At 46.6% G+C, this 11,426-nt stretch overlaps 1 protein-coding gene across 2 annotated transcripts in view; it reads right to left on the reverse strand.

The window, feature by feature from the left end:
* Positions 1–5,562: 5,562 nt before the first annotated feature.
* Positions 5,563–11,426, reverse strand: part of LOC102376843 (adhesion G-protein coupled receptor G5) — a 32,344-nt gene continuing 26,480 nt past the window's right edge. For both annotated transcript variants that reach the window (XM_025194622.1, XM_006038144.1), the window contains 5 exons: positions 10,675–10,796; positions 9,290–9,558; positions 8,332–8,431; positions 7,469–7,734; positions 5,563–5,937 (listed from right to left, as the gene is read on the reverse strand). In XM_025194622.1, coding sequence (XP_025050407.1) covers positions 5,852–5,937; positions 7,469–7,734; positions 8,332–8,431; positions 9,290–9,558; positions 10,675–10,796 — 843 coding nt within the window. In that variant the 3' untranslated portion in view covers positions 5,563–5,851. The remainder of the gene's footprint in view (positions 5,938–7,468; positions 7,735–8,331; positions 8,432–9,289; positions 9,559–10,674; positions 10,797–11,426) is intronic.

Here is an 11,426-nt window from a genome sequence, read left to right on the forward strand (position 1 = left end):
TCTGCCCACTTTTGTAGTCTGTCTAAATCTAGTTGCAGCCTGTCTCTCCCTTCAAGAGTGTCCACCTCACCCCACATCTTAGTGTCATCAGCAAACTTGGACAGAGTGCTTTCCACCCCCTCGTCCAAGTCGCTGATGAAGATGTTAAACAGTGCGGGCCCAAGGACTGAGCCCTGGGGTACCCCACTGCTCACATCTCGCCAGGTTGAGTACAACCCGTCCACCACCACTATCTGGGTGCGCCCCATCAGCCAATTTTTTACCCATCCAACTGTGCAGGCATCAAAGCCGCAGTCGCTTAATTTATTGATGAGGATGGGGTGAGAGACAGTGTCAAAGGCCTTCTTAAAGTCTAGAAAGACTACATCCACAGTGACACCATCATCCAAGGATTTAGTTACTTGGTCATAAAAGGCAATCAGGTTGGTCTGGCAGGACCTGCCTTCGATGAACCCATGCTGATTGCCCCTGAGCATGATCTCCCCTGCAGGCCCCCCACAGATATGCTCCTTGATGATTTTCTTCAAGATCTTCTCGAGCACTGAGGTGAGGCTTACAGGCCTATAGTTACTTGGGTTAGAATAGCATCCAGCCTAGGCTTCTCTCACTGGCTTCTTCGGCATGTCTATAATTTATATAAATTAAATCTCTTATTCCAGGGGCCAGATCGTGGGGGTTGGTAGTTCACCTATGTCAAAAATTTCAATTACAGTTTCCAAGAAAAGAAAGCAGATGGAAATGATGGTCTGAAAGCTTTTGAAGTTGGAACAGGCAATTATGTATAAACCATAAAGTGAAGATGATGATGATGATTATGACAACAGGTTATAAAAATAAAAAAAATCAAATCAGCAGGGAAGCACAGGATCAACTAGTACTTCCACAATACTTCTGAGAGAGCTGCAGGGGCCCATCAGTTAAACTAGGGGACAGCAGCTGGGCCCCTGCCAGACCCCTGCTGCTGGAAAAGCATTTCTTCATATTTGTTGCATCCTGACTTTGTGCAAACTGGAGCTCAGAAATGCTCTGAAGCTATTGCCTACTTCGTTGCTCTTCTGGTCTTGGCCAGCTGTGCCCCTCCTAGTTTTGTTCCACGCTCATTAAGGATTCATCTCAAGCCTTCATTTAACATCCTATGAGCTTAGCCTGCTCCAGCAAAGTTTTTCACTGTGCTTTATTTCACACTATGCAATCATCACATCCATTAAGAGGGCAATGTTAATGTCCCTGAAGAAGGAGTCAATGGAAACTACTGGGTTGTTTAATATTAAGCCATGTGTTAGTACCTGGGTGAATCAGGTACTAACCACAACCACTCCCTAAATGCAGTATCAGTAGGGGGCTAAAGGAAAAGCTCCTGTTTCACAGATTTGTTAACATTGCTTGCATCACAGAAAGGATTTGCAGTGCTTTGCCAGGTCCCTAATTATATCATACGAATGGCGCTTAAGATTTTTTTCCTTTGGTTGCAAGAAGGATGCAGCTAGTTGAAGGACAAAGCAACACTTGAGGAATCATGTTGGTTATTTGAAAACTTATTTTGCAGTTTCCTCATTTCTGACATTTTGGAACCCAATTCTTTAAATTACATATCCATATGTGTGCTATGTTTTGTGTGTGTGTACTTGCATGTGTGTATTTAGTAGAGTAGATGTCCCTTTGAGCCCTGTGACACTAAAATTAAATGTTACCAATTACCAAATAATTATTTACTGTGTCAGTTTTGTCATTTTGATGAGATTACAAAATCTTTCTAAACAGAGTCAGTAGCTGACTTTCTTGCAGAAATATTTTGATCCTTACCCAGTGACACAGATAGCTTTTGCATGCCTCTCTTAAAATTGACTAGGCAATATTACTTCCTATGAGATTCTCATTATGAGATGAATGGGAAATCTAAAGCTTTTCACATGACATGGAAGAAATTTCTCTCTCATCTCTAGTAAGAGACAGACTGGCAAGTGAGAGGTACATGAAAATTGTTGGGGGAACAGAAGATGGGGTAGAGGGCCAGTATTTCTGCAGAGTGGTGCTTTGTTCCTTGTCCAGAGATTACATTATGTTTATGCATCTTTTTTCATTTGCTTTAAAGTCAATAAAGCTACTTCTAAAAAAATGAAATAAGGAAAAAATAATTTTTGACCCAATTCGCTTTCAACTACCTGCATGCAACACCCACTGAACTAAATGGTGGTTAGTGTATGATGAAAGGGTAACCTGGGCCCTGGACATTTATAAAACATTCTCAATTGTTTCTTCCCAAACATCTACTTTGCAAACTGGTTGAAATCCCATAGGACCTATAATTGACTGCTTAGCGTCACATAGTTCAATCATGTTGAGGTTTTACATTGCCCTCTATGTACTGCACCAAACAAATTACTCTAAATTTATCAAATAACCCAGCAATGCTTCTTATCGTGGTTAAAATAATTAATCACACTTTTAAAGCATCGTGAATATAGAACATCCTGTATGCGTAAGGCTTTTAATTTGCCCCTGCCTTGCAGCATTAGAGAAATGATCTCTTCAGTCAAATTCCACTTCACCTTTTGTTAAAGGATACAGTGCCAGCAGAAATAAATTGTAAGGAGATTCCTTTGGGGTAAGAGTAGAAGAACATTTTCAGCTTTACATATTTCAAGCCACTTTTCAAATGGGAAACTGGTAAAGCAAAATTGGCTTATCTAGTCCACGTCAGCTGATTCTGTTTATTGCTTCTGCTCCAATTTGTTTAATTTAAGAGATTTTGCTTTAGCCAGGCATGGTTTTTGAGGCTGGGAAAGTATCCTCAGGAAATATGAGAAATAGATCATATGAGCAGCTATCATATGTGGAAAGACCTGGGGACTAGACTGAAGCAGGATTGTATGACTGATAAAATCAGCACCAGTTTAATTCCCCCATAGAAAGCTAGGAAGCTGTTTTGAAAAGGCTTTTTGATTTGAGCAGGCTTCACAGAACAGAAACATTTGCCCACAGGTTATAACAAACAAGATCTATTCATCCCAGATAGGAACTTCTGAAATTTGTGGGGTTCCTTGGGACATATGACCTTATGATCAAAGAAGTGCATATAAATACACCTATGCATCAGCTAAATCCTCAAATTATTTCCTTGTAAATTACCATACTGGGGGTTGAGATGGGGGAGTCCAAGTATTGACGTGAAGGACGCCAGCCATGCAGGTGCTAAGAAAAGTGAAATTCACTACAGATGCTAGCCCACATCCTTGTGAAAAAATTAGGCTTTAAAGGACTGGCTCTGTGTTTGGCTTTCAGGTTCTGTACTTTCTTTCATACTTGTACTAACATGAGGAAACAAGAGTGATCAATCTAACTTTTTTCAGTAATTTGAGAACCCCAGCTCTCTTTCCTGCCTGGAGCAGGGGGTCGGACCCAATGATCTACCAGGTCCCTTCCGACCCTAGAAATCTATGAGAAGGGAAGTTACAGAGTTAACAAGGAAGAGTGGCAAAAAGTCATTCTGCTCACCAAGAAAATGGACTGAAGCTGGCATGGTTGAGCACATATGATTACTAGTAATGAGTGAGCAGGTGTGTGTGTGTGTGTGTATGTATGAATATAATGCTGCCCTCTTCCATTTTAGATATACCCTGTTCAATGCTCTCCCTCTAAAGCATCCATTCCTGTCACTGTCAGAGATGGGATGTTAGGTTAGACCAACCATTGGGTTGAACCAGTATGGCATTATGCTTTTATATAGCCCTGCCCATCTAACAAATATCTTGTGCATTAGCACAAATGATAGGAGCCTATGCCAGGCAAGTTAGCTGAGTTTTGAATCTTGTTCCAGGGTGAAGTGACTGATGCCCAGGGCTAGGGACATAAGTTACACACAAACCAGTTTAAGTGATCAGAAACTGGTTTAAACCTGTAACAGAACATAAGTCCAGGGCAAATAAACCAGTTTCAAAATGGTGGTTTTGGTAAAAAACAGTTTGAGATAAACCTGGTTGAATGTGGTATCAGACTTAACTGATTGAGCTCAAACCAGTTTATACAACTTCTGTCCCAGACCCCTGCCTGGTTTAAGTTAAACCAAAGTCCCCCAGCATCCTGGCATGATCTGTGGGCTGGACTGTGTTCTCTGCTCCAGCAAAGCAGGGCTGGCTCTGCCCATCTGCTCCCCAGTTGGAGCAGGGAGAGGCAGGGGCAGGGATCTGACCAGATGCTGGCCCCAGAAGGGAGCAGGGAAGAGGTTTATTCCCCTGTCCCACCAGCATGGACCTGTCAGGCATTTCTCCACTGGCTGCTCCAGTGGTGGAGGCATGGCCAGCCCCGGCAGTAGCCTGGAGTGAACTGGCCAGGGAGGAGGTTTAATCCCCGCCACCCTGTCCTACCAGCATGAACCCAAGCTGGGTCTGCCTGGCACTCCCCACTCGCTGCTGTAGTGGTGGGGGTAGGGGCACAGCCAGACATTGGCCAACATGGCCCCTGAGGCAGAAGGGACAGGGAGGGGGGGTTATTCCCCCTTCTGCTTCCACTGCCCCCGTGGGACCGCAGCTGAGGTCTCCCAGACCCCAGCTAGAGCAGCAAGGGGGGGAGTAGCCCCTGTCATGGTGTGCTGGAGTGCAAGCCTCTTCCTGGGGGAGGGGGCGCACTGTAGGGCAGTTCAAGCTGCTGCAGACTGCACAGGACGAGCGGCACTGGGGGTGGGGCCTGGGGGGCTATGGCCACTCCTCCCAGCCCCAGTGCTACTGCTCACCCAGCACAGTCTGTGGCAGCTCTGACCCCATGCCAGGGGCGGTCAGGGCTGACAGACCCTGGCTGTGGTCCTGAGGGGAATAAACCTTCTCCTTACCCTCTCTGCCTCAGGGGACCATGCTGGCCAGTGTCTGGCTGCACCCCTGCCCCCACCACTGAGGTAGTGAGGGGGGAGCACCTGGAGGACCCCCGCTTGGGTCTGTGCCAGTGGGTCAGGGAGTAGGGAATTAAACTGCCTTCTTGGCCAGTTGTCTCTAAGCTACTGCCTTGGCTGCCCCCTCCCCCCCAACACAGCTTCCCTGCAGCCAAAGGCACACTCTAGCACCCCCTGGTGCCTGGCCTGAGCCACTGCATGCATGTGCTAGCATTTCTCGAGTCAAAAGCAAATGTCTGTTCACTTGCAAATCGGTTCAGTCTAGGCAGGTTAGACTAACCTGCAAAGATTGAATCACTCAGGCTCTGGCTTTTTTAATGTCTTCCATAGCCCTGATGAGGAAGTTATCACTATGTAATTCGAAAGCAAACATATGGTCCTGTTGGGCTGTTTGTAATTCCTGGTGAGAACAAGCACGCAGAGTGTGATTCTGCCCTGCTGTGTTCTTTTGCATTGGCATTTACACCTGTGTGGAATAACAGTGCTGTCAGTGTGATTATGTGCTAATGCTGATCCAGTAGCAGCTCATACCTACTGTGCACTCAGGGGCAAAGGAAGCTGCCTGGTGCAATGCAGAGAGGACCCATACCCCAAACAGTCCCACTGTCTCCTTAAGACTTGTAGGGAACAGGCCATTCTGTAGCATGAGAATAGCTGTTCTGCTGCACCTCAGTCTCCTGAGTGTGCAGAACACACCAGACTGTGTTGGGCTGCAAGTCCCCTGATGAACACTTTGTAAGGGCCATTCAAGGTTTATTATGTTGTTTGTGCCTCACTTGCTAAGGCCCTGAAGACTGTATCTTTTTCTTATTGGAAGCAGAGAACGCCCTTGGCACACCTGTCAATTCTCAAAGCATCTCATATGTGCAGCAGCCAGGAGCAGGCTGGTTCTGTTACGAGGGAGTCTGTTCTTGGACCATTATTTGCCCCTGGGCTGTGCCATCCTGGAGCACAAGCCAAGAGAATGGTCTATTTTGTTGTCTGCAAAGTCTCACTTGTAAAGCCACCATCCACTTTCCGATGTATGGTGCAGTACCAGAGGCAGATGAAGAACCCTGCAGGCAGACAGAAACACCAAATGTAAACCATTGGCCACTACACTTCTTCCATTCACATCCATGGTAACCAATGGGTGACACCAAGCCCGTTGTTCGCTGGCCTTACATTGACTTATACATCTCTTCCCATTCCTACTCCCCGTCACAGAAAAAGCTGCAATGCCCAGATTCAAAGGCAGCAGCAGCTTAAGTGTGATGACCAGGTGGTGGCTAGGAACTGTGCTAATCATAGAAGTAGTGGCAGCAGGCCACAGAACCCTGAACTCGGCTGCTCCTAAGAAGTGGTAACAAAACCTCTGAGGCAGTAGTCATTAGCCAATCAATTGTGATTGATTGGTTGATCTCAGAGTCTCTGACAAAATCTCAGTTGGGGTGGGGGGGGCTGAGCTCAAACCTCCCAGACTGAGATACAGAGCTGCAGTTTCTCCAGGAGGAGTGCAACGCCATATGCATCCCACCACTGGGCTGAGCCATGACCCTGCTGCTGGGACTGGGCAGGGTGAGTGGGACGGTCCCTCTCTGTACCCTTCCATGCCTTCTGCCACTGAGTGAGTGGGGGCTCAGCCAGGCCAGGTTGTGGGAGGGTCACAGCCCAGGTGGCTGGTCCAGGGGCACAGAGGGCTCCTGCCACTGCACATATCCTGGCAGAAGCCCAGAGGGCATGTGTCCCCTGATCTCTGTGCAAAGTGGAGGCAGCTGCTGCTGCACACTTGGCTTTGCATCCTGAGCTCTGCTGCAGCCATGTGCATCCTGCTACTGGGTGGGCAGGGAGCGTGGCTCAGTTCAGCAGTGAGACACACGTGGCATCGTGCCACTCCCAGGGCAGCTGCAGTGGGGTTCAGGGTGCGAAGCCCAGTGTGCAGTAGCAGCTGCCTCCACCCCACACACAGACTGGGGGGGCATGTGTCCCCGGGCCTCTTCAGGGTACATGCAGCAGTGGGAGCCCCTCCGCCCCACCCCCCGCATGCCTGGACGAGCCACCTGGGCTCCAATCCTCCCACCACCCAGCTCAGCCTTCACTTGCTTCCTCATTATACTCTAGGGGGACTCATAGCTTTCTACAACCTCTTTTCATCAGCCTGAGTCTGATAAGACAACAAAGAAATCCCAGGAATTATAAACAAAAGGATCCTAATTCCAGATACTAGGGTTAAGAATAACAGCAAAGATAGCATGAAGCCCACTCACCCCTGTCCCTGCCTCTGCCCCACTCCCTCCCTCACTGCGGGGGCCTCAATCTGTGCCCCTCCCCTCCCCTCCCCTCCCCTCCCACACAGACTGACACCTGAGAGAGAGGGGGGGGCATGCATGCTAGATCCTGGGTTGCACTTTAATTCAAAAAGTGATCTCATACTTAAAAAGATTGGAGACCACTACCCTGAGGCAAGGCAGTTGTGGCATCCAGTGTTTCTGCAGAGACACCTTGAGGGGGCTTTGTTCCAGGTCTTAAGCCACTTTTGCTTTCATCCCAGTCACCACATTCCCCATCTCCCACAGTCTGAATAGGGTGCCCTACAGTCTCACTAACCATGGAGAGAGTTTATGATGGTGAACAGGAAGATCTGAAAAGTCAAGAAGACACCAAAACTGAGGAAGGCAAGGGCCCAGGTTGTTCCCAGCAGGCATGTCAGCCCTAGCACTGTCATTATGTCCCTTCTTGCTCGTTCTTTCTGACTGGGAATGTTCCTCAGCATCCTCAGTACAATGACTAAGACAACTATGTTGAAGAGCATGGTGATCCCAGCATAGCTCAGGTTGATAAAGTAATGGATACTCTTGGATGTGATCCAACACCTGCATGAGAAGAAGAAAAAGTGGAAACTATGATAATAATTTTGATGACACCAGATCGTGGGGGTTAGCACTATAGCTGAGAAGAGAAGTCATAATTTGGGAATGGCACAGCTTCTTGAGATCACATGATTCATAGGCAGGATCCAGCTTTTGCAATCAGAGGGAAACCAGAGATGGCAAAGCATATGAGACAGGAAAGCAGATCTCACTGCAGAACTGCCAGAAAGCCAACTGCTTTTCCTTAGTTTTCTCATTTGTAAAATGGGGATCATGATACTGACTTCCATTGTAAAGTGCTTCAAGGTTTCTGGGTGAAAAGGGCTATATAGAAGCTTTGTATTGTCATAATAAAAATGAATATTATTGTTCTTGATGAATCTGCATATAGTGCTTCATGGATAGCAGTTTCTGTGGAAGTACAATACAAGGCTTTCTGGAATATTGCCACCATTTTTTCATCCCGAGAAGAAAGAACCAGAGCTAGGACACAGGCACTTTACAATTGGGAAACCCTGGATCTAGTCCTGCTAGTTGCCATTACAGCACAACATGGTTATTTGTCATGTGAAGAAGATCCTTTATCTGTTCAGCACTTACATGGTAGCAGTGTAGTTGTGACCACTGGTTTTAATTTGATGGAACCCATAGACCTCTTTCTTAGCGATGAGAATGCCAATCACTATTATTGCTGGCAGACCTGTGAGGTTGCAAAACAGAACAGGCTTTATCCAGGAAGGAAAAGCCAGGTAAAAGATTCCTACAGTTGTGAACAAGCACACATACACATGTACACATAGATGGAATTGTGTTGGGAAGCTGGATAGACTACAAAGGAATTAGTCCTTAGAGAAAGGAGTAGATTGGAGAAAGGAAGAAGGGAAGATCCAGTTGGGGAGATAGAAGATGAAAGAAATGATGAAAGAATTTGGTGCAGAGCTGGGCGAAGATGGGCAAAACCTTCTCTATAGGAAGGTTGGAGAGAAAGCTGTATAGCCATACCAAGCCATTTTAGAGAATAGAAACATCAAGACAGGAAACTCCTTTGTAAGTTGGATTCATGTCCCACATCATTACTGTACACTGAAGTGGCCACCCAGGAGAATGTTTCTGATGTTCCTGCTCCAGGTTAACAGGAACATCTTTTATTAAATACTTAACACACACATTAGAAATTAGCAGTAATCAAAACCCTGCAGCTTTTGGGGAGGAATTGGGAAACAAATCCAGACATCTATTTTACAATCAGCCCTTATCTCCTTAACTGTGCAAGTCAATACGATAGAAGCAAAAGACACAATTTTTAAACAATTCTTAGATGAACTAGCCAACTACCCATCAAGAATGACCGGGGGGGAGGGGGGGGGCAGTAATGAGCTACTGTGCAGTCAGTGTCACCTAAAAGTCATTTGGTGACATTACTGTGCAGTAACTCCAGTTACTGAACAGTCATTTAGTACTTGTGTATACAAATACTAGATGTCTGCGTAGCAATGACTCATTATGGGAAATAACTTGTCAGGTAGGAAGGCTTCAGGACAAAGGAACCTGTGCTCACCCCAGCCAAGCATGCACAACTTGTGGATGTATCGCCTGATGTACACGTTGTAGACTTTGATCAAGAGCAGGTAGAGGTGGAAGCCCTCAATGGCCATCCAAGTGAAACAGCAGAGCAGGGAGTAGTGGAGGAATACAGCAGCAGTCCTGCAGAGCCACATGAGATTAAACGATGCTAGGGGCTCGCTGAGTAGGAAGAAGCCGTTCAGAAAGAAGAGGCCACCCAGGAGGTTCATGTGGATTTTGATTGTATTATCACCCTTCTTTTTTCTGAAATAAATAAAGTCAGTAAAATGGAAGACTTCCCTTGGGCTGCACATGCTATGGGGATAGGAATGGGTTGAAAACCAGACAACATACACCTACTCAAATCAGTTTTTCCTTCTTTAACACCCCTCCCTGCCTTTTCAGGTAAGTATCATTTTGAAAGGTCAGTGTGAGGTTCAGGCGAATGCCATACATGTGTCATCTTGCTGATCAATGCAAGATGGTCCCATCATGGGGTATTTGGAAACTGCATGTTTCCCAGGTGTAGTGTAGTAGGCAGTTCTTTCCATGGAAGCTAAATCCAGCCCATGATTTAAGGAGACCTTGTATGTTGTTTACAGGCAGTATACACAGTTGGGCAAGATGTACTTTAGAGACTTTTGACACTAGCAGTGTGGGTTAGAGAGGGTGCTATTTGTGTCAATTCTCTGCCAGCCATAGCCCAGTGGTGACAGTTATGCTGGTTTAAAGTGCTCTTGCTGGTACAATTTATTTTACTGCGAAGCCAGTCATCCTTGTGGTGGTAAAAGGTATCTCTCCACAGGGAGGGTTGACTGGTATAGGCCAGACCTTTCTACTGAAGACTTCCTAGCCTTCCTTGATTCCTTTATGAGCTAAAAAGCCAGACACAACCATAAGATTGATATGTGCCCAGCAGCCTCAGTAAATCACTTCATAACTATGACAGCCAAGACCTCAACTAAATCACCTGTTTTTGTGAACTCATGTCTCTCCATAGACCTTAATGGTACTATACTGATTGGCACCAGCTGACGAGTTGGCCTCTTGACTTTTCTACTGTAAAGGCCACAACAATGGAAAGGGCTAACTGGATCCCTCCCTGGAGTGGGCATGGGAGAAAATGATGAAGATATTAAGGCAAGAGTATGACAGCTTGGGGATTGTAAAGGCAAATGTGTCTGTGCAGAGAGGGATGATTTCAGCCATAGTGCAACTCTAATGGACATCAGGAGCAATTCATCTTCAGGGTTCAGCTTAGCTCAGAAATGCTCTAGGGGGCATCCATTGGACCAGCTCAGCCAGAATTCCCTTCTTCACCTCAAAGATGTAAAAAAACCAACGGCAAGGGCATCTTTATGAGATTTACAGCACAGTTACCTGGAGACAAGGTATAAGAGGATGGTGAGAAGAGAGGCAGCAGCTGAGATACTGCAACCTATGATGGTGATATAGGTGAGAGGAGCCAGGAGGTTCTCATTGATGCCCTCTGAGGAGATTTGCTGCATAAAAGAGAAGAGGGAAGGGATTAGGATTATAAAGGACAAGGCCTTCTGTGCACATTCTTTCTTCATTGGAGCCCTGATCTCTGATCCTTTCCTCAGATTTCTCACTGACCTCCTAGCTAGGTCACTCCCTGAGCCTGGCAACACATCCTTGAAGCTTTCCAGGTACCACTGGTGTCTGTCTGTCCTATCTCATGCCTGTTTTTATAGCTCTGTGGGTGATTGAGGGGGAGCCTTCTGTGAAACTTCTGCACCAACCCTCTGCTGCTGTTTAAAAGAAAGACACTTTGTCACGTCCATAAGGTGCTCTCCAGATACATGCCCTGCCCTACTGCACCTTACTGTCTGATCTCCAAACTCTCTCCTGTAGTCCTACAGGGGCTGCCAGGCACACACATGTGTGTGTTCTGCCCCACAGAACTGAGGTTATGGAGTGAGGCTGTCCTAGAATATGGTCATGTGTGCCTCTGAAATCCTGCACGCACTGGGGAAAGAGGTGATGCTCCCTGGCACAGGATCATTCTGAAAATGCCAGGGAAGACTTGACAGAAGAATAGGGTAGTGGAAACAACCTTGTGATGGAGACCAGGGGGGCTTTGAAGGTGTCTGGCTGCACTGAGGGAAAGA

This window comes from Alligator sinensis, unplaced genomic scaffold (assembly GCF_000455745.1).
Source record: "Alligator sinensis unplaced genomic scaffold, ASM45574v1 scaffold203_2, whole genome shotgun sequence".
Taxonomy (NCBI): Eukaryota; Metazoa; Chordata; order Crocodylia; family Alligatoridae; genus Alligator; species Alligator sinensis.